This window comes from Nerophis lumbriciformis, linkage group LG06 (assembly GCF_033978685.3).
Source record: "Nerophis lumbriciformis linkage group LG06, RoL_Nlum_v2.1, whole genome shotgun sequence".
Taxonomy (NCBI): Eukaryota; Metazoa; Chordata; class Actinopteri; order Syngnathiformes; family Syngnathidae; genus Nerophis; species Nerophis lumbriciformis.
In genome coordinates, this window is record NC_084553.2 from 31447254 (window position 1) to 31469388 (window position 22135).

At 40.1% G+C, this 22135-nt stretch overlaps 2 protein-coding genes across 3 annotated transcripts in view; both read right to left on the minus strand.

The window, feature by feature from the left end:
* Nucleotides 1-11458, minus strand: part of cog4 (component of oligomeric golgi complex 4) — a 22782-nt gene extending 11324 nt beyond the window's left edge. The window contains exons 1-14 of one of the 2 annotated variants that reach the window (XM_061964134.2): nt 11293-11458; nt 10582-10664; nt 9387-9501; nt 9130-9308; nt 5135-5324; nt 4956-5061; nt 3402-3559; nt 3273-3331; nt 2967-3091; nt 2764-2882; nt 1027-1193; nt 764-932; nt 380-442; nt 193-306 (exon numbers count right to left, since the gene is read on the minus strand). In XM_061964134.2, the coding sequence (XP_061820118.1) occupies nt 193-306; nt 380-442; nt 764-932; nt 1027-1193; nt 2764-2882; nt 2967-3091; nt 3273-3331; nt 3402-3559; nt 4956-5061; nt 5135-5324; nt 9130-9308; nt 9387-9501; nt 10582-10664; nt 11293-11427 (1782 nt within the window). In that variant the 5' untranslated portion in view covers nt 11428-11458. The remainder of the gene's footprint in view (nt 1-192; nt 307-379; nt 443-763; nt 933-1026; nt 1194-2763; nt 2883-2966; nt 3092-3272; nt 3332-3401; nt 3560-4955; nt 5062-5134; nt 5325-9129; nt 9309-9386; nt 9502-10581; nt 10665-11292) is intronic. The other variant, XM_061964135.2, reaches the window with a different exon arrangement.
* Nucleotides 11459-12437: 979 nt separating this feature from the next.
* Nucleotides 12438-17746, minus strand: LOC133608681 (uncharacterized). The gene is made up of 3 exons (XM_061964137.2): nt 17293-17746; nt 13513-13944; nt 12438-12873 (listed from the first exon to the last, which is right to left on the minus strand). The coding sequence occupies exons 1-3, from the start codon at nt 17390-17392 to the stop codon at nt 12593-12595; spliced, it is 813 nt and encodes a 270-aa protein (XP_061820121.1). The 5' UTR covers nt 17393-17746; the 3' UTR covers nt 12438-12592.
* Nucleotides 17747-22135: the final 4389 nt, after the last annotated feature.

The window sequence follows — 22135 nt, forward strand, 5'->3', positions numbered from 1 at the left end:
ATTATTCAGAAGTTAGAAGGCATAGAAAAAAATTAAAATAGGTGTTTTTTTCTTACATAACAATTGAGAATCACAGACAAAATTTCCACAAAAAATGCAGTTCTCTTTTGACAACAGATCACTTTTGCCATCTGCTGCCAGTACTTATACTGCACATAAGCTCCAGCGCTCTAATGACTTTTTTTCTCCAACCTGCAAAAGGTCCTTGAACTTTGTAGATGTGTTGACAAGGTCCGACAAGCAGCTTTCGATCTTGGCTTGGTCACCAGAACCGGGCCCCTGACTGAACAGCTTGGAGCAGTCGTTCTGCACACCAGATGTTTAGATTAAGCGGACAAGAAAAGGAGACTACTTGAGGTATATATTTAATCAAACTTACCTCAAGGTTTCTCTTCAGAGTGGAGACGTTCTCGCTGCATACTTCAGCATTGTTGAGAGTCACCTGAAATCAAAATAAACGTCAAAGTCAGAAAGCTCCAGTCTCCACTATGGTGATGGTACGTTTCGCTTGTCATCATTAGGGTCACGAGGATGAGCTGCAACCTATCCCAGGTGGGGTACACCCTGGATTGGTCACCAGCCAATCACAGGGCACATGTAGACAAACAACACTGGTTTTAAGAAATACAAACATTACACTGCTATGCTAATGAAGCTCATAAAATACTAGTTCTAATTTTTTTTTACAAATTTTTTGACAAAACGTTCATACACTCACTCTTTTAGATAATTTCTCATTTAATTGTTTATATAATGGTCTCACCAAAAAGGCAGCTTTAGCATTTTCAGTGCTCTCGATGTTGAACTCTGTATTGAACTTTCCCTGCTGCAAGCTGCTCTGCATCAGGCTGACGGCACTACTGACGCCACGCTGGATGTCCTGCAGCGTGGTCGCAGGGAAGCCCTGGCGCAGTTTGTTGTACAGCACCTCCCTAACAGGTTGGGTGGAGGGACACAAGGGTGAAACAACAACGAATGAAAAAAAAGTTGAGTAGTCGTGTATGAAAGTGCTTCAAATATGGGAACCTAAAGTCGGATTCCAGCACGGAGTTGGCGTGGTTGATCATTGCACACAGGCAGTCGATACTGGAGCTGGACAGAGCTCGACTGATGCACTTTTTTACGATGTAGAAGCAATCATCCACCATGCTGGAAGTCAGCTGACCTTTCTCATAGGTATCCATTGTAACAGCCTGGAAAATGTCATTAGACATACAGTATTACAAAAGACTAAAATGTGTGTCTAACAAGAAAACACATTATAATGCAATCGTTCCACTGCATCTATGGCCTTCCCCAGAAAACCTTTTCTGCTCAGTTTTATGCTTACTTTTTCAATGTAGGAAGCTTTGAAACTAAAAATCAGGTTAGCTCAGCAAATTTAAACAATACTTTTTCTTTATTTTCTCAAACTGCTATGCCTCGCCATAAGTCATATGGCACCTTGGAAACTCTCTGAACTAAGGGATAATCCAATACACCATCCTCACCACAATTTAATTGGAGGCAATACAAGAGTTGCATCAGAATTCTGAAGTTAATAGGGCGGTACAGTGGTACCTTGGTTTTTGTATACCGTCTTGGTTACAAACTAGTCCATTTGCCTTTGTGTTATTCAGTGGAATCCAGTGCTCGAACAAATAATTCTACGTGTTGGTGACTCAGTCTCTATATATTTATTTATCAAGTACGGCTGCAAAATAATCCACAATGGGGCCAAAGAAAGTTGAAGGTGACAGTACTTTGATAAAGAAGGTTAGAAACACTATTGAATTATCCTCCCTCTCCGTCTAGGTTCCCTGTCTTCGTCAACAAGTTTAAATGAAGATAAAAGTGATGTTAAATGTTTATTTATTTCATTCATCGTTTATTTGTATTGCACATTGTTTTCTGCATGTACAACAATGATTATTCTTTATAAAATGTGTTTTGTGCTAGTATTTTTGGGTGTCTGGAACCTGTGGCGGCTGCTGGTGTTTTTCGTAGGGGAAAATCATTTTCAACTACTCTTTACATAAGAGTACAGGCTCCAATAACAGATAACAGACATATATTTAGGGGTGCTGAAAAAATATATTTGCATCCGAATCACAACTTTTATATATTTTTGCTTCTGAATCAATACATAATTTTCAAAAATAGATTTGTTTTAATTGATAAAAAAAAAAAAAAAAAAAAAAAAATATATATATATATATATATACATATATTGATTGTTTTTTTAATACACATGTTTTTAGACCATCTCAATGCTTAGTTGCTGTGTGTATACGTCACCAACCAAAAATAGGTTTTGTAGCCCTTTCAAATGCAATAAACATATTTTTCATTACTGTAGTATTTGTACTACTGCAATTGGAAGGTGTATAACTTAATTATTCTAAACAGGTAAACATATTAAACGATATATAACATAACATAAAATATATAACAAATTTCTCCCATTTGGAAAAACTGATTTGGGTGGTTTGTTCTGTTGTCTTTTTGTTGCCAATTGCAGATTAATGACATTTTTTAAAGCCTTTTGACATTGTATTTAATGCTTTTTAATGTTATTTACGGCCTTAATTTTCACAAAATCCATGTAATGACTTTTAATGCTTTTTAATGACCCACAGAAACCCTGGTTATTTATAGTACGCTTAGACTGTGTTAGTTTTCTTCTGTTTTCATAATTTTGATACAACTCTTGTGTTGGATCTCATCAAATATTAGAGTCTACCAACAATGGATCACAATTAGCCATAAAACAGAGTAGTGAACCTTGTTTACAGACTCCCTCATGTAGTATTCCTCCATTGGTATGTAATAGCCGATCAGCTCCTGCATGTTCCTGCTGAGCACGCAATGTTTCAGCAGCGTCTCCACATTCTGCTGATGCTCTGGGTTGCAAAAGCCCACACATTTTAAATCAAATGATCAATTAAATTCTACATGACAAATTGACACAACACATGCTCGCTTACCTAGTGTGACGCTCTGAGCATCGCCAACTTCAAAGTCTGCCAACATACGCCGACGCAGAAAACGCAGGTAAAGCTCCGCCCTAGCATTCATTAAGGTGACTTCTGCTAATACAGGATCCAACTCTCTGTTGATGTATGAATAAAAGGATTGAAAATAAAATAGGGGCGAAAATACTTAACAATAAGATATATTTTTTCTGACAGCATCAATAGAAACTGAGCAATAATATATTTGTGGAGGCAGACTTTTTGATACAGCTCTTATTATTGCGGTTATTGAGAGGAAACAATGTTAAATTAAATTACCTGGGCTCGATCCTCTCCCCAGGCATGCTCTTCATCATGCTGCTTTGGACAACCTGAAACTACAGCAGCCGTTCAGTGGGTGACACAATATAAAACATTTAGACCATGCATAAGACCTGCGTTGCACACCTTGTTGCGGTATCCCCGCTGCTGAATGAACTTGTCCACTATCTTCTGTGCCTGCTGGTCACATTCTTGCTGCAAATGCGTAATGAGAGTATACAGGTGGCCTGGACCGTAATACGTCTCTACGATGGGCTGATGCGTCTCAACGACGCGAGCAATGCCTGCAAGTAATCAGGTATATTTAATATAGACAGTACATAACATTACATAGAGTACTGTGTTAGGCCCGGTCCGATAAGATATTGCTCCATAAATTATTGATGATTAACAATTTTAGTGTCAGCACTATTTTGAGACCAATTTCAGCACTAATGCAATCATAATATAAGAATAACAATGCAAGTAACCCTTTCAAACACAATAAATTACTGGCCACCTAAATTAAAGGGATACAAAAATCATGCAATAAAATTTGGAAAAATAGTGTCGTATTTTTTTTTATTGCCATCACTTTACAATAAATTTGATGAGCTCATCTTACTCATGGTTTGAAACGGAATTATTCCCGTAATGTTACATTTGGCTTTGCAAACTCTCCTAATTTGTGTTACTTTGCAGTGCTTTTCACTAGCGGGGCATGACTCGACGATACTCTGTCTCTGTCGGAAGCTAGCAGTTTCGCGTCCACTCACAGAGACGATTGTGGAAGACTGACAGGAGCGTTCACACACACAAACATGGAAATGTTTTCGATGCTGGCAAAATGATCGAGTTCATTTTAAAAATATTGTTTGATTAATTGACTTATTATTGGCCAAGGCATGTACTGTGCATCATTTGATATTGTAGCACAACCATGATGGCCATACATAACTAGACAGTCACTAAAAACAGTACAGATCTCCACCAAGCCAAATTGAAAAATAAATATGCCCAGATAATTCAGCATTGTGTGTCCAATTATTTGCTAGTTAACAGGCAACTACCTGGTTCATGAAAAATTACCGCCATGCCATAGTGACTGATTGGCAAATATAAATTATTGTATCCGCACCTTTATTTATTGAAAGGGTTCTATTCTACCCTGTGCCACTTATCTACAGTTGTTGTTATGTGCATTTCTTATGGATATATCCTGCTATACAAATGATTGAAACAACTTCCCTACGTTGATTGAAACAACTTCCCAACTACCCACTACGCATGGCGTAGTGGGTAGAGCAACCGTGCCAGAAACCTGAGGGTTGCAGGTTCGCTCCCCGCCTCTTACCATCCAAAAATCGCTGCCGTTGTGTCCTTGGGCGGGACACTTCACCCTTTGCCCCCGGTGCCACTCACACCGGTGAATTGAATGATGAATGACAGGTGGTGGTCGGAGGGGCCGTTGGCGCAAATTGCAGCCACGCTTCCGTCAGTCTACCCCAGGGCAGCTGTGGCTATGAAAGTAGCTTACCACCACCAGGTGTGAACGAATGATGGGTTCTACATGTAAAGCGACTTTGGGTACTTAGAAAAGCGCTATATAAATCCCAGTTATTATTAACTAAAGCTAGTGAAGGAATTTTGTACACTACTCTATATGCTGTGGTAAGTATAGTATTTCTTGTGTATGCTCACCTTCTAGCAAAAGTGTCAGAGTATCCGCAAATACGAGTGGAGCTCTTTTGTCGCTCAGGTCTCCTCCTGTTGCCAACAGCAGGTTTTCATCAGCTTTGGAGGCAAGCTTTGTGGAACAATGGGTGTGAGTCATTCGTATTTACGCACTCTTGTCACAACACATTATCATCCGTACTGACCTGACTGCAGAGATATTGTCCGAAGCGAGCGAGGCCCTGCTGGTGGAGGCCCAACAGAGGAAAGATCTTAAAAAACCTTTCCACCTGCGGCAGGTCTACCGCGGCCACAGCTTCATCCAACTTTTTAGCGACGATAACCTTCAGTTTCTGCTCAGCCTCTTGTAGCAGTAACAGACTGGCATCCACAGCACTACCTGCGCAACAAAAGAGTCTTACTATTTTAGACAAATAATTGAATACCAAACGCAGACGTGCACTTTATCTGCTTTGTGTTAAACATACATTCTGAAGCCACAACAAGGTATACTAGAAAAGTGGTTCTTAAAGGGGAACTGTACTTTTTTGGGAATTTTGCCTATCGTTCACGATCATTATTTTTTTTATCTATATGCATTCTAACGTGTAAGTAAACATAAATAAAAGTCTGCTTATAGTGGAGCCAATGGGAGGTCCTCTATTTCGCACATAAAATCCAATAAATAACCATTCAAAAACCGCCAAAAATATTCCATTTACATTTTGTGATTTGAATATTAACCAGGTATTAGTGATATTGTTATTATAAGGGCTGATGCAGACAAACTATTTAGAGGGGTGCTGTGATCACAAGCCTGTGTACAATTTTGACATAAATCGACTGGAATGATTGCTCCCTGGAAGTTTATATATTATGAATCATGCATCTCACCTGGACAGAAGAAGTCAGAGGACGTATTCCGATAAGTTGGTACACTTTGACAGCCATTTAGGACCCGAAAATGGCGAGAACGACAGGAAAAGCTGCTTGGTCACTCCAAACTCCCCACACCCTTTCTTTGTGAGGATTTTAAATCTAAATAGGAATATATGAACATCCTAGTACTCGGCACCCTAATGACAGCAGACATTGAACAGTAAGTGATGGTTTCTTATGTTTGTTGGCTCTCACAAAGTCTGCAGTGAGCAGTAATCAGCCATGGGGAAAAAAAACAAATGTGATACGTTTTTTAAATTAATGCGCCACGTATGCTTAAAATGATCAAAATATGTAAATAATAAATGTTGTTATAATTGTGCCCGTTACTACCGTACATTACATACATACTTACATCATGTATATAAAACCTCAATGGAGGTGTTTGGATGTTTTTTTAAGGGCTTTATAGGCGGAATAGAGCAGCTCCCATGGGCTCCATTGTAAGCTGATTTTTGATCGCATTTATTTAATATTTGGAATGTAAAAAAAATTAAAATAATGTTCAAAGTCATGTCTCTCATAATAATTGTGAACGATAGGCAAAATTCCCCCTCAAAAAGTGCAGTTCCCCTTTAACCTTTTTGACCTTGGGGCCCAAGTTTTCCACTGCAGAGGGGCCCAGGGTCCAATGAAATATCAAAACTGAATTAGTAATCTTACTCTTTATTTTAATCATATTCAATAATTATATCTAACCTACTTACTAGAGATGCGCGGATAGGCAATTATTTCATCCGCAACCGCATCAGAAAGTCGTCAACCATCCGCCATCCACCCGATCTAACATTTAATCAGAACCGCATCCGCCCGCACCCGCCCGTTGTTATATATCTAATATAGACGATGCAAGGCATTAGTGAGGTTATAAAGCTTTTGCCTGTTAAAGAAAGGAGACTGATCCAATGCAGCACAGACATTCGCGTGCCACGCTGTCACGGCCCAGACGCACACCAGTGCGCAATCATATGGGAGCCGCACTGAGCGCACCTCCAAGCGCGTCTTGCTGCCGGCGACGGCCGGGTATGGGCCTGACGCTCCAGCGCCATCCAATTTCAGGGCTAGTTGATTCGGCAGGTGGGTTGTTACACACTCCTTAGCGGGTTCCGACTTCCATGGCCACCGTCCTGCTGTCTATATCAACCAGGGTGAGCCCCACCCCTTTCGTGAGCGCACTGCGCGCGGAGTGACCCCTGTTACGCGCCCCCGGCAACAGGGGTGGCGGGCAGGTAAGCTGCGCGGGCGGAGTGCGCGGAGTGACCCCTGTTACGAGCCCCTGGCCACGGGGGTGGCGGGCAGGTAAGCTGCTTACCTGCTGCGCGTGACGCCGGCCGCGGCGAAGGCGGACGAAACGGGGTGTCGGTGCGGTGGGCGCGGTGGTGACCCTGGACGTGCGTCGGGCCCTTCTCGCGGATCGCCTCAGCTACGGCTCCCTGTGGGGCCCTCTCGGGGGAAGGGGCCTCGGTCCCGGACCCCGGCGAGGTGTCCCTTCTCCGCTCCGTAAAAGTGTCCATCTCTTCTTTTTTTTTTCTTCTGTTGTGGCATATGCTGCAGGTGCCTGCTCGTTTTTCGTATGTGGGTAACAACATTTAACTATGTATATATATTTCCGAATTGGTTTAACTGCCACCCGCCTGAATCTATTTAAAATCTTTTTTTTTTTTTATTTCAACCGCCCGACCCGACCCGCGGATAAAATCTAATTTTTTTTAATTTCATCCGCCCGATCCGCGGACTCCACGGTTGTGCCCGCAAACCGCGCATCTCTACTACTTACAGTTTACAACCTTGTCAAATAATATAAAACCATGTCCATCCATCCATTTTCTACCGCTTATTCCCTTTGGGGTCGCGGGGGGCGCTGGAGCCTATCTCAGCTACAATCGGGCGGAGGGCGGGGTACACCCTGGGCAAGTCGCCACCTCATCGCAGGGCCAACACAGACAGACAGACAACATTCACACTCACATTCACACACTAGGGCCAATTTAGTGTTGCCAATCAACCTATCCCCAGGTGCATGTCTTTGGATGTGGGAGGAAGCCGGAGTACCCGGAGGGAACCCACGCAGTCACGGGGAGAACATGCAAACTCCACACAGAAAGATCCCGAGCCTGGGATTGAACCCAAGACTACTCAGGACCTTCTTATTGTGAGGCAGATGCACTAACCCCTCTGCCACCGTGAAGCCCCTATAAAACCATGTGTTAATCACAAATATTATTTAATGTAACACATAAACCTTGGGCTTAGGTCATGCTGATTAAAAAGATAAGTACTAACCAAATATACAGCATAAGGAGGGACTAACAACTGACCTCAGACGAACAACAGATTTACATTAAATTATGTTGTGCTAAAATAAATAAACTAAATTAATAATGAATATGTTTCTTAACTCAACTGTCAATAACATTAAAGTGCATATGAAAATATAGTTTCACCACTTTAGTCATAATTTTTGGGCTTAAGAAACTTCTGTATGACTTTATAATGTTTCTCCCTGGCCGTGTTGCTAAAAAAAGGTAACCAAAAAAATTACAAATATATATAATAATAATAATATTGGAATAGACTTATACAGCGCTTTTCGATCGACTCGATACGCGCTCACAGAGAAGTGAGAACACATTATTCATTCACTCCACATTCACATATGCAATGTTATAAACAGGCCCGCTCACAGTAAAAAAAAAAAAAAAATAGGCATATGTCAATGAAAATTAATAAACACAATTATTAGGGCTATGTATTTGACAATACATCCATCCATTTTCTACCGCTTATCCCTTACGGGGTCGCGGGGAGTGCTGGAGCCTATCTCAGCTGCACACAGGCGGAAGGCGGTGTACACCCTGGACAAGTTGCCACCTCATCACAGGGCCAAAACAGATAGACAGACAAAGTTGTGCTTAATTAACTAATACAAGTTATTTTTTAAATATTATTCTTACTAGGATGAGGTGATATCTGTGTAAATGTTCTGAACTCCTGTTTCCTTGCCAGGGGTTTTGCAGTGAGTAATAAAATGCTCATCAAAGGTAACCACAAACCAGTTGAGAGTCAAACAACAGTGCCTCTACTGGTTTTAGCCATGTAGTGCACTATGTTGTGCCTCCAATGCTTCAACCTGTTAAGTGAATAAATGGTTCTGCACAATCCATCAAATTCTCAACAATACATTGATTATTGTGTCTTACTTGCTATTTCTTGTTTGGTGTAAGTACGACAATCAAGGGTATAAAGGTTAACCGGAAGACACCTACTTTCTTCTCCCTGCCTGCTCAGCTCAATGACAGACTGGTCCAGAGAAAGGTATCTGTGGATGTGAGCAGCTGCCTGTTCGTAATCTTCATTATGCAGAGCTGTCTGCACGCCATCCATACAGAACTTCAGATCAAGTATGTCATCAGCACGCTGGATGACATTATATAGTCGTGTCTAAAAATAAACAAAAAACATAAACAAGCATCAGTACAATTTTAACTTACCGTAAAAAGCGTCTTTTGATAAATGTACCTTCGCCAGATCTAGCTGTCTGACTTTGCGACTGACATTCTCTGCTAGGCTACAAGTAAATGTGATCATGCCTGACAGCTGGCTGGCATCTCCTCCAATCAACTGTAGGTTGGGCCTGAAATGACAGAAGCAGTTATTACGACAAGCACCCACCCTCAAATAGGGCTTAATACAATAGAACTTTATTGTCATTGCACTTAAAAAAATTAGTTTTTCGTACAACCTTCCAAGAAGAGAACAAAAAGACTGACAAATCACAACAATAAGACCCAAAAGGGGACCCACTATGCAAAAACAACTTTTCGTACCTATTTGTACATCCATCCATCCATTTTCTACCGCTTGTCCCTTTCGGGGTCGCGGGGGGTGCTGGAGCCTATCCCAGCTGCACTCAGGCGGAAGGCGCGGTACACCCTGTACAAGTTGCCACCTCATCACAGGGCCAACACAGGTAGACAACATTCACACTCACATCTACACACTAGGGCCAATTTAGTGTTGCCAATCAAACTATCCCCATGTGCATGTGTTTTAGTGTATTTGGGATCTGCATAACTCATGAAAATTTAAAGTCAAAACATGTCAGCATGGCGGAAATATTTATAAAACAATCTTGCCTGCTTTCATACTTTCTCCAAATGAGTCGTTTCGAATTTGCCCCATTTGTGAAGTCTTTCACATTGGTGACGTCAGTGGATATTGCCATATATGATAATGTTTTATCGGAAGAGCTTTGTGCGAGTCCACCAATGTAGTCAGACGCTGTAGTCAATAAGTTCCTTTTTTCTCTCTAACCCTTTGTTGTGTTGTTGTGGGGCATACTGGCTCGTACATGCACATGCATCTTCTGCTGTTACCATTTCTAATACAAAATAGCGTGTTGTTCAAACATATATCTGTCAGTAGACTAAAAATGGAAGCGCTTAAAATTACAACATGGCTGATGGGGAGAAGACGCATTCAAAGGGGAGGCACGAAAATAAGCCCGCCCACCAAACTGTGCATCGCGACGAGACGGTCAAAAAGGAGCTTTAAAATGGTCTGTAAACATAATATATGCATCATTTTGACCAAAGGACCACCATTACACACAGTAGACCACAATAACGTGTTTTATAAGTAGGAAAAAAAATCATACTATGATCCCATTAAATGTAGCATTTCAGTTCGTAGTCAGTATTTTTTTAAACTGTACCCCATTCTTTGAAGGGCCAGCATTTTTGTGTGAATAGTTCCCTCCTGGCCCACCAGCTGGTCCAGCTCAGCCTCCACTGCTTCCTATATGAAATAAAATCAACACAGCAAATGAGGAACATGAACTCCTACTGGAATGATACGAATGTACTGTAATGAAATGTACTGGTTATGTATATAAGTATAAATATAAATATTACCAAGTTTATAACTACTGTACAACCAAACATGTTTATCACATATTTTTGGCAATATTCTCCACATCTTGTCTCAGTTAGCCTAAAGTTGTGGTCGGTGAAAGCATATAATATATGCATAATGCTTACACACATTTGTATTCTGCTGACCATTATAATTAGCTGGCATACTATTTAATTGCATTTTCACAGTAACTTTATGACAGGATTATTTACACACTAAAAAAACAAAACTGTTTTTTTTATTTAAAAACAGACACACTGCGACCCAATTAGGAACAAGCGGTAGAAAATTGGTAGATGGATGATTTTATTCTGCAATATTTCATAAATACTAACGTGAATTAGCAAACATGACCACTATGGGTGTACAACACTACAGTATTGATGTTCCTTCAAAGATAAAAGAGAGCATTTAGCACGAGCTGACAACCGGAAGTTAAACTCGCGTAGCTGGCCACAGTGTACACGTCCACATACAGGATATATGTCATTATATGTCGTTTTATACCAACCTCCTCAACACATAGTTGCTGATAAACTTTCTCCAGGTCCTCCAGCTCCGTCAGCGCCGAGATAGAGTCCATACTAACAGAGGGCAGATTACCAGAGCCGCATCGTCTCGGTGCGAGCGACCCGCTGTCAGCCATCTTCCACTTCTGACCGTGGAAAGTAATTCCTCGTCGAAGTCTGTTAGGCACAACTATTTTACAAATCGGCTAATTCAAAATTAAAATACCTGGTGCATTCACCAAAACTTGGCTGTATATGGAACAATATTTACATTTACGTTGTAATATTTCGGCAGTATCACATTAATTGCGTACTGCTATGAAATTGATACCTGTGAGCCCAAGATCAGGAAAAAACATGCTTTTCAATGAAACACAGCGATCACAAGTGGAATTTAGTTTTTTATTCCCCGAATTAAAGAAAACACTTTAAAAAAAAAATGTATATTATTTATCAGAAACTACATACTTAAAGTATTAATGACATTTTTAAGGTAATTATGGTATAAATCACTGGACAAATGCTCACAGGAAGAACATTTGCTTATTTAATTTAGTTGCGCAAAAATATTACTATTCAAGGTCGCTACAAACAAGTGGATAAATGATGTAATTTGCATTGTTCTCAAATAATATCGTGATATATTGATCATTTATGTTGCTGTAAATGTGTAGTAAACCTGAAGAGTATTGTTTACTTTGTTTGTATTAATCATTTAAAAGTAACCTTTAAAGCTAAAATCCATCCATCCATCCATTTTCTACCGCTTATTCCCTTTTGGGGTCGCGGGGGGCGCTGGAGCCTATCTCAGCTACAATCGGGCGGAAGGCGGGGTACACCCTGGACAAGTCGCCACCTCATCGCAGGGCCAACACAGATAGACAGACAACATTCACACTCACATCCACACACTAGGGCCAATTTAGTGTTGCCAATCAACCTATCCCCAGGTGCATGTCTTTGGAGGTGGGAGGAAGCCGGAGTACCCGGCGGGAACCCACGCAGTCACGGGGAGAACATGCAAACTCCACACAGAAAGATCCCGAGCCCGGGATTGAACCCAAGACTACTCAGGACCTTCGTATTGTGAGGCAGATGCACTAACCCCTCTGCCACCGTGAAGCCCCTAATAAAAAATAAAAAATGATAATACCAGTCATATTTTATTTAAAAAAAACTAACAAAAGTCAGGCATTAGCAAGGGTGCCAAACTAGTTAAGAATAAAAGATATATCAGTTTTAGTGAGAAAGCGGTTGGAATGTTCGCTGGAAAACCAGTTCCTCCTTTTTCTCCAGCTGCTCCTATTTCCTCTGCAACGCCGCCTTTTCTGTCTCCAGCTCTTCTCTCAGTTTGCTTAAATGTTGGGCTTCCTCTTGCTGTGCTCTCCTGAGAGATTCAATTTGCTCTTTCTCGGACGCTACCTCTCTGGCGCTGATAGCCCTCAGCTTCTCGACAAGCTCCCTTTGATGCACCAGAGCTTGTGCCTCCTCCCTTTGTGTCCTTCTCAGAGCTTCTATCAACTCCAGCTCCCTCCTAAAAAGACAACGCTCTCCTGCAATTGCCTGTGAAACCTGCAGCACATCTGGGAAAAGACAAGGTCCACAAAAATACTGGTTAAAAGGGCCATGTACAATACATGTAAGGGATGGGTACTTTTCATATTTGAATCGATGTGGTACCAATTAACAGTACCTGAGAATTGATACCGGTACCCATTTTTGGTGCTTTTGTGCGTGTTTAAATGTATTAAAAAATAAAAATAATAATATTACAATTGTTTCTATTTAACATTTAGCACGCCACCTGTTTGATTGGAACGTGCATCTTTGTTGTAGTTTGTATTCAAAATTTACAACTGTTAAAATTGCCATGTAAAATGGCTAATGCTGATCAATAGCATGTCTATGGCATATGCAATGTAAATTGGCATCGAGCTAGTGCATTTTGAAAAGTAGAGTCTTACTTTTGAGGTGTTTTTTTTTAATATCAGGCACGCTTAATTTGTTGGCATGAAAAGTTGTAACATTACCTAGAGGCAGTCCACTATGAATATGCCTGTTTGCCTGCCAATTGCTTGAGCTGGTGTCGAGGCTGCAACCGGACGTGACATTACGTGCAACAGAGGTATCAAAATACGGTACTTACCGTAGAATTTTAGATGAATCAGTACCCGGTAGTATCAATTCGGTACGTGTCACATAAAGTGAGTATAAAAGCTTACCTGAAACTGCTACATCCTTGGTGACCTTTGCTGGACATGCCTTCCTACGATGCTCTGACTTTGTATGAAAAGATGTTGGTTGATTCAGCACCTCGCCTGACAGCAAATTCACATGCGGGTGTAACTTTGAAATGTGTCTGTGCAAGTTGCTGGTGCTGCCCTCACCAGAGCACTTTATCTTCTTATTGCAAATCAAACATTGACAAGAATTTAAACTTTCCAAACGTTCAAAGTGCCTCCAGATCAAACTCCGACACTGTGATTTCGTCTTTGAAGGAAGCAGATTTTTTACCATGACTTCTTCAACTATTCTGTCTTCCATGGGTTCTCCCTGCGCAGCTATAAGGATGCCATTTAGTGAAGAATCAAGGTGAGAGTCGTTTACAGTGACAGTGACGACATTGGCTTCTGCCTCAACCAGGTACGCTGTGTCTGTGGAAGAATTAAAAAGATAGTTAGGGATGTAGACAGTATGATAAAATATAAGACAATAGTAACAACAACAAACAAGCAAACAAGGAAACATACGGTAGGTTAAACTAGGGATTTCCAACAGGTAAATCATGAGTTACCAGTAGCTCACAACCTGATCTCACCTAGGGGTCAAATAATATTTTCTTCAAATGTTTTATTTTTTTTACAAGTTTTAAACTGTTTCAATATAATTATGCCCATATTGAATGAACAATTACTAAAAATAGCATACAGAAAATTACCAAGCTGTTGTTTGTAAATAAAGTACAAATCACATGTTACCGGTCATAGAAAAAGTAGCTCACATCTACTTTTTTTTTTTGTCAAAGTAGCTCTAGTAGTTATCATAGTTTGAGACCCCTGCTTTAAACAAACACTTTATTTTGGGTCCCACGGTGGCAGCAATTTTTTTAACGACCTGCAGCCCATTTAAAAAACACAAAGCTGCCATGCAGGCGGTTTATTCTTTAAAACTCATTGTTCAAAAAATAATAATTAATCAAAATCTATGGTATGAATTATTGACCAATTCAACTCCAATTACTTCACATCAAATATTCCACTTTGAATTTTGTGGGGGGACAATATTGCATACTTTGCGTATTTGCCATATGAAAAACAAGGTTTTCTTCAACAAAAAGGACATAAAACAAACAAACAAAAAAAAAAAAATAGAAAAACGTTTATTCGACGGATAGATCTAAAGTTAAACTACAGATTTAAGAGCTGAAAGTAAAAAAGAAAAAAACTGACTTATTTTTAACAGTTTTGTGAGTGGGTCCCATCTGGATCCCCAAGAATTTTAGTGGGATTTTTTTTTTAAACTGTCAAATGCTCAGATTTTTTTAATGAATTATAATCACCTTGTTATGAATTATTGACCTACTTAGGGTTCCAATTACTTCACTTTTAACTGTTTTGGGGGGAAGATATTGCATATTTTGTGTTTTTTTGCCACAAAACAGGGTTTTCTTTGACAAAAGGGCATAAAACAAAAAACAAAAAAAACCCTAAAAAACAACTTTCATTTGACGGATAGATAAATCTCTAGTTGAACTAGAGATTTAAAAGTTGAAAGTAAAATAGGAAAAAAATGATGTCTTATTTTTTACACATATTACAATTGTTTCTATTTAACATTTATCATACCACATGTTTGATTGGAATGTGCATCTTTGTGGAAGTTTGTATTCCAAACAACTACTCTTGGGGATCCCTTCTGGATCCCCAAGAATTTTGGTCGGATTAAAAAAAAAGAAATGTAATTGCTCAAAAAATAATAATGAATTAAAATCACTTTGTTATGAATTATTGACAAGTTTAGGGCTCCAATTACTTCACATGAAATATTCCACTCTGAATTTTGTAGGGGGGAAAATATTGCATATTTTGTGTTTTTTACCATAAAACTGTTTATTTAATTTTTTTTACAAAAAGGGCTTAAATCATATATATATATATATATATATATATATATATATATATATATATATATATATATATATATATATATATACATACAAACTTTATATCAACAGATATACCGTATTTTTCGGAGTATAAGTCGCACCGGAGTATAAGTCGCACTTGCCGAAAAAAACATATATAAGTTGCACTGGAGCCCGGCCAAACTATGAAAAAAACTGCGACTTATAGTTGGAAAAATACGGTACCTCAATATATGTGAAACTCGAGTCTTTGTCGAGTACCATGAGTCGGTGAAACTCAAGTCTTTGTCGAGTACCATGAGTCGTGAAACTTGTGTCTTTGTCGAGTACCATGAGTCAGTGAAACTTGTGTCTTTGTCGAGTACCATAAGTCAGTGAAACTCGTGTCTTTGTCGAGTACCATGAGTCAGTGAAACTTGAATCTTTGTCGAGTACCATGAGTCAGTGAAACTCAAGTCTTTGACGAGTACCAAGAGTCAGTGAAAATCGAGTCTTTGTCGAGTACCATAAGTCAGTGAAACTCGAGTCTTTGACGAGTACCAAGAGTCAGTGAAACTCGTGTCTTTGTCGAGTACCATGAGTCAGTGAAACTTGAATCTTTGTCGAGTACCATGAGTCAGTGAAACTTGAGTTTTTGACGAGTACCAAGAGTCAGTGAAAATCGAGTCTTTGTTGAGTACCATGAGTCAGTGAAACTCGAGTCTTTGACGAGTACCAAAAGTCAGTGAAACTCGTGTCTTTGTCGAGTACCATGAGTCAGTGAAACTTGAATCTTTGTCGAGTGCCATGAGTCAGTGAAACTCGAGTTTTTGACGAGTACCATGAGTCAGTGAAATTCAAGTCTTTGATGAGTACCATGAGTCGGTGAAAATCGAGTCTTTGACGAGTACCAAGAGTCAGTGAAACTCGAGTCTTTGACGAGTACCAAGAGTCAGTGAAATTCGAGTCATTGTCGAGTACCATGAGTCAGTGAAACTTGAGTCCTTGCCGAGTACCATGAGTCAGTGAAACTCGAGTCTTTGTCGAGTACCATGAGTCACTGAAACTTGTGTCTTTGTCGAGTACCATGAGTCAGTGAATCTTGTGTCTTTGTCGAGTACCATGAGTCAGTGAAACTCAAGTCTTTGACGAGTACCAAGAGTCAGTGAAAATCGAGACTTTGTCGAGTACCATGAGTCAGTGAAACTCGAGTCTTTGATGAGTACCAAGAGTCAGTGAAACTCGTGTCTTTGTCGAGTACCATGAGTCAGTGAAACTTGAATCTTTGTCGAGTACCATGAGTCAGTGAAACTCGAGTTTTTGACGAGTACCATGAGTCAGTGAAACTGAAACTCAAGTCTTTGACAAGTACCATGAGTCAGTAAAATTCAAGTCTTTGACGAGTACCATGAGTCAGTGAAAATCGAGTCTTTGACGAGTACCATGAGTCAGTGAAACTCGAGTCTTCGACGAGTACCAAGAGTCAGTGAAACTCAAGTCTTTGACAAGTACCAAGAGTCAGTGAAATTCGAGTCATTGTCGAGTACCATGAGTCAGTGAAACTTGAGTCATTGCCGAGTACCATGAGTCAGTGAAACTCGAGTCTTTGTCGAGTACCATGAGTCAGTGAAACGGCAAACTTCATGCATCCGTGATGCTGCTTGGGCAAGAAGGGGAGGCTGCACAATTAATGGCAGGTTACATGGTTCCTCTATTCAGTTAGAACTAGCAGGGGTGGTGAGTAGTGAACGAGTTAAGTACCGATTGAGTAAAATAACAACAATACCAGCGAGTTTTAAACGATCGTTCACGACTTGTAAGTGATGCATCATTTGTTAAAGACGTCAAATGGCGACCAGCTAGATCATGTGTTCAGTACCTTGTTCACAGTCAGTGTCCATGGGCTGTTGTCCAGTCGAAGCTTCTCGCCCTTCTATCCTACCAAGTTCCATGACAGCCTCTTCGGGGTGTGTTAGCATGTGTGTCGTGCTGCCTCGTTCGTGTTCACGGTAACTTCACACACTTCATCTTTACACAGCAGGCACAACACCCATTCCGGATCGACTTCTTCAAAATAATCCCAAACAACACAGAGTGTGCTTCTCACCGATCACAATTAATAATCCTGCTAGTCAAACGCGTTGTGTAGATTATTATATCGTCTGTATTTGATGACTGTTTTTATTTAGCTGTTCTAGTTTCGATTGTACTAAATTCAAAATCAAACTGCGGAGTCCATGTTGAGTTAGTCGACTTCTTCGGTTTACTTAATGTGTTGCAAACTAATATTAAAAGACTTACACTACCCCCTGGTGGCTTACTTTGTTAGTCCGCCAGCAGTACTGATCTTCATTGTACAGCACCAACTATCCATTCATCCATTTTCTACTGCTTGTCCCTTTCGGGGTCGCGGGGGGTGCTGGAGCCTATCTCAGCTGCACATGGGCGGAAGGCGGGGTACACCTTGGACAAGTCGTCACCTCATCACAGGGCCAACACAGATAGACAGACAACATTCACACTCACACACTATAGGGCCAATTTAGCGTTGCCAATCAACCTATCCCCAGCTAACTGGGTGTAAAATGTATGTATTCCCCCTCCCATCCCCATTGTGATTGCATTCAATCATATAAATACATTAAAATGTAATATGTTTTATTTTTGTTGTTGTTCTTACCATTTTATTATGTTTGACGACAATAAAGCGTTCTATTTTTCCCCCATTACATGTTTTATGTTATGCAGCCAAAAATACACCTCCATTTTGTGAACGTTTATGCTCTCGTACGATATTCCAGATTATTAAAAATGTTTTATGAGGGGTTAAACAGTGCATATGTACAAAATAGTGGAAGTGTGCGCTTCCAGTTAAGTATAATTATTTAAATTATACTTAAAAAATTAATACTCATGCAAGGACTGCTGCGAATATCTGTCGAAAAAATATTTTTAAGTGTTATTTTATAGTTGTACAATTCTTCAAAATTGCCACTTGAAGTTAATTTCAAAACTACATTTACAATGTAATATTTTTAAACACTTTTAATCGCTGCCCGTGAACCCAGAATTTTACTATGATTCCCCAAATGCAAATAAAGACAAAACGGCTCCAAACTTCTCAAAAAAAACCACGAAAAAGAGTATTACTAATATATTTTTTCCTCTGAAAACAATGGTGTGATTATAGTATAAATGACTGTAAACATGCTCACAGGTAAATCATTTGCTCATTTAATTTAGTTGTGCTGCTAATATAAGGCTACTCAATAGTGCATGGATACAAATTATGTAAATTGTATCATTCTTGAAGCCTACTGTAATGTTGAATGTGCAGTACAGTAATTCAGAAGAGTACTTTGCACATTCAGTACCTTGTTCACAGTCAGTGTCCATGGGCTGTTGTCCAGTCGAAGCATCTCGCCCATCTATCCTACCAAGTTCCATGACAGCCTCTTCGGGGTGTGTTAGCATGTGTGTCGTGCTGCCTCGTTCTTGTTCACGGTAACTTCACACACTAATGTTGTGTCGTTCGCGAACGATTCGTTCGAACGAACGAATCTTTTGAGTGAACGTACTGAACCGAATCACTTCATGAACTGATTCGTTCCTTTCTCAGTTCAGTTGAGCTCCGCCGGTATGAGTGGAACTGGCGCATTCTGTGACGTTGGCGAACGACGCAGCCAGCTACTCATCATGGGGGCGGGGGGAGGGACTGAGCGAACGATTCGTTCACTGCGGATTAACAACATGAATCACTCAGTGAACGACAACGCTCTCGCTCTCTGCTCTGCTTGCCCCAATGCCGCGAGTGATTCTCCTCCCGTCGCGGGGATATGTTTCATGCCATTGGCATCCGTTCTCCATTCATTCTCCAAGCTAACGGATAATGTTGACTCAAGCCACATGAAAACAAACAAACACACACACACGCCCCGTCCCCATTATCTCAACACATAAAGTTATGAGAGTAGGGGAGACAGAAAGAAATTCAGTGCAGGGCAAGGCTGAGCAGCAGCGACGCGAGGGGGAGGGGCGGTGGGTAAAGTGTAGGGCAGGCTGTTTGAGAAGATTTAAAATAAAAATAATAACTAATGTATGTACATATACATAGGCTATTATTTATCTTGATTTTTATATTATTCAAGCTATTTATTTTCTTTTTGATTGCATATTTAAGTTGATATTTCCATTTTTATATTTTTAAATGTAAGCTACAGAAATTGTAGTTTTAATGTTGGCTTTTCTGGCACTTGGTTTAATATTTGTTTAGTTTTATTTAAGGTAGCCTATTTATTTTCTTTTTGTTTGCACATTTAAGTTAATATTTTCTTTGTTATATTTTTAAACGTAGGCTACAGAACATTTAGTTTTTATGTTGGCATTTCTGGCTCTTAATTTATTTGTTTTATTTTGAAGGTATTTATTTTCTTTTTGTTTGCATATTTAAGTTTACATTTTCTTTGCTACAGAACATTTAGTTTTTATGTTGGCATTTGTTAAGGGTTTCTTAATTTAATATTTGTTTTTGCACTAAACAAACGAGGCCTATTTATTTAACTGTTGATTGCAAGCATTTTAGTAGGCTATAACTATTTTTTTTATTTCCCACTTTTATTTATTTCTTATTTTCATTTCAGTGCAATAAAACATATTTAACAACAGGACTCGCGAACCTACTGACAGAGAACTGACTGTGTCGCGGAGGAGGACGTCACATTGAGGCTCTCGTTCAGTCACTGTGCGTGTCGTTCATTGGGTGCCGAGGGCTTGTGTCGTTCGCGAACTGACACACACCGAGATCTGCCGCTGGGGAATCTGTTACTGACTGACTCGTGATTCGCCGACCTGCACACAGAACTGCTGCTGCAGAAGTGATTCGGTGATTCGCCGACCCGCACACAGAACTGCTGCTGCAGAAGTGATTCGGTGATTCGCCGACCTGTGTTGTACCAAAATCTGTTACCCATCGGAATTTGTACCGATGGGTAACAGATTTCGGTACAACAGGGTGAACGCGAGTCCCTACACAGCTCTGTGCATGCAGTACACCAGGCAGTGAGTGACTGACACAGCGCCACAGTCAGCACAGTTCAGTACGTGAACCTGAATCACTTCTGCAGCAGCAGTTCTGTGTGCAGGTCGGCGAATCACCGAATCACTTCTGCAGCAGCAGTTCTGTGTGCAGGTCGGCGAATCACAAATCACTTCTGCAGCAGCAGTTCTGTGTGCAGGTCGGCGAATCACCGAATCACTTCTGCAGCAGCAGTTCTGTGTGCAGGTCGGCGAATCATCGAATCACTTCTGCAGCAGCAGTTCTGTGTGCAGGTGTTGTACCGAAATCTGTTACCCATCGGAATTTATAACTCCAGAGGGCGATGTTCTCATGACGTTTGTTTGATGGTTAAACGGCAAGCCCAAAGAGGAGGAGAAGAAGAACGCTTGCGTAAATGGCGTAAACTATCCTTAATGCTGAAACGTCAGTTGTCAGAATTTCAGCATTAATAATAACAATGGACTCATACTATAATGAAAGTAAGTCATTGATTTCCAGAATATGTGTAATTTATTAATGCTGAAATTCTGACAACTGACGTTTCATTCCATGATAGCTTTTAATCCGGAAAATGTATGTGTGTGAGAGAGTCAACAGCTGATACAATGGGCTCATACTATAATTGAAAGCTTTGATTTCCAGAATATGTGTAATGTATTAATGCTGAAATTCTGACAACTGACGTTTCAGCATTAAGGATAGTTTACGCCATTTACGCAAGCGTTCTTCTTCTCCTCCTCTTTGGGCTTGCCGTTTAACCATCAAACAAACGCCATGGGAACATCGCTCCCTGGAGTTACAAATTCCAATGGGTAACAGATTTCGGTACAACACCTGATCGACTTCTTCAAAATAATCCCAAACAACACAGAGTGTGCTTCTCACCGATCACAATTAATAATCGTGCTAGTCAAACGCGTTGGGTAGATTATTATATCGTCTGTATTTGATGACTGTTTTTATTTAGCTGTTCTAGTTTCGATTGTACTAAATTCAAAAACAATCTGCGGAGTCCATGTTGAGTTAGTCGACTTCTTCGGTTTACTTAATGTGTTGCAAACTAATATTAAAAGACTTACACTACCCCCTGGTGGCTTACTTTGTCAGTCCGCCAGCAGTACTGATCTTCATTGTACAGCACCAACTATCCATCCATCCATTTTCTACTGCTTGTCCCTTTCGGGGTCGCGGGGGATGCTGGAGCCTATCTCAGCTGCACATGGGTGGAAGGCGGGGTACACCCTGGACAAGTCGTCATCTCATCACAGGGCCAACACAGATAGACAGACAACATTCACACTCACACTTTAGTGTTGCCAATCAACCTATCCCCAGCTAACTGGGTGTAAAATGTATGTATTCCCACTCCCATCCCCATTTTAATTGCATTCAATCATATAAATACATTACAATGTAATATGTTTTATTTTTGTTGTTCTTACCATTTTATTCTGTTTGACGACAATAAAGCGTTCTATTTTTTCCCATTACATGTTTTAAGTTATGCAGCCAAAAATACACCATTTTGTGAACGTTTATGCTCTCGTACGATATTCCAGATTATTAAAAATGTTTTATGAGGGGTTAAACAGTGCATATGTACAAAATAGTGGAAGTGTACGCTTCCAGTTGAGTATAAATATTTAAAACAAATAATTTAATACTC

Bases quoted from the DNA above. Each gene is read 5' to 3' on its own strand.
- LOC133608681 (XM_061964137.2), bottom strand. From the start codon at position 17,392: ATGCTAACACACCCCGAAGAGGCTGTCATGGAACTTGGTAGGATAGAA. The intron at 13,945-17,292 runs GTACTGAACACA...ATTCTTCCACAG, and splicing joins GGACACTGACTGTGAACAAG to ACACAGCGTACCTGGTTGAG. The intron at 12,874-13,512 runs GTAAGCTTTTAT...GTCTTTTCCCAG, and splicing joins CAAGGATGTAGCAGTTTCAG to ATGTGCTGCAGGTTTCACAG.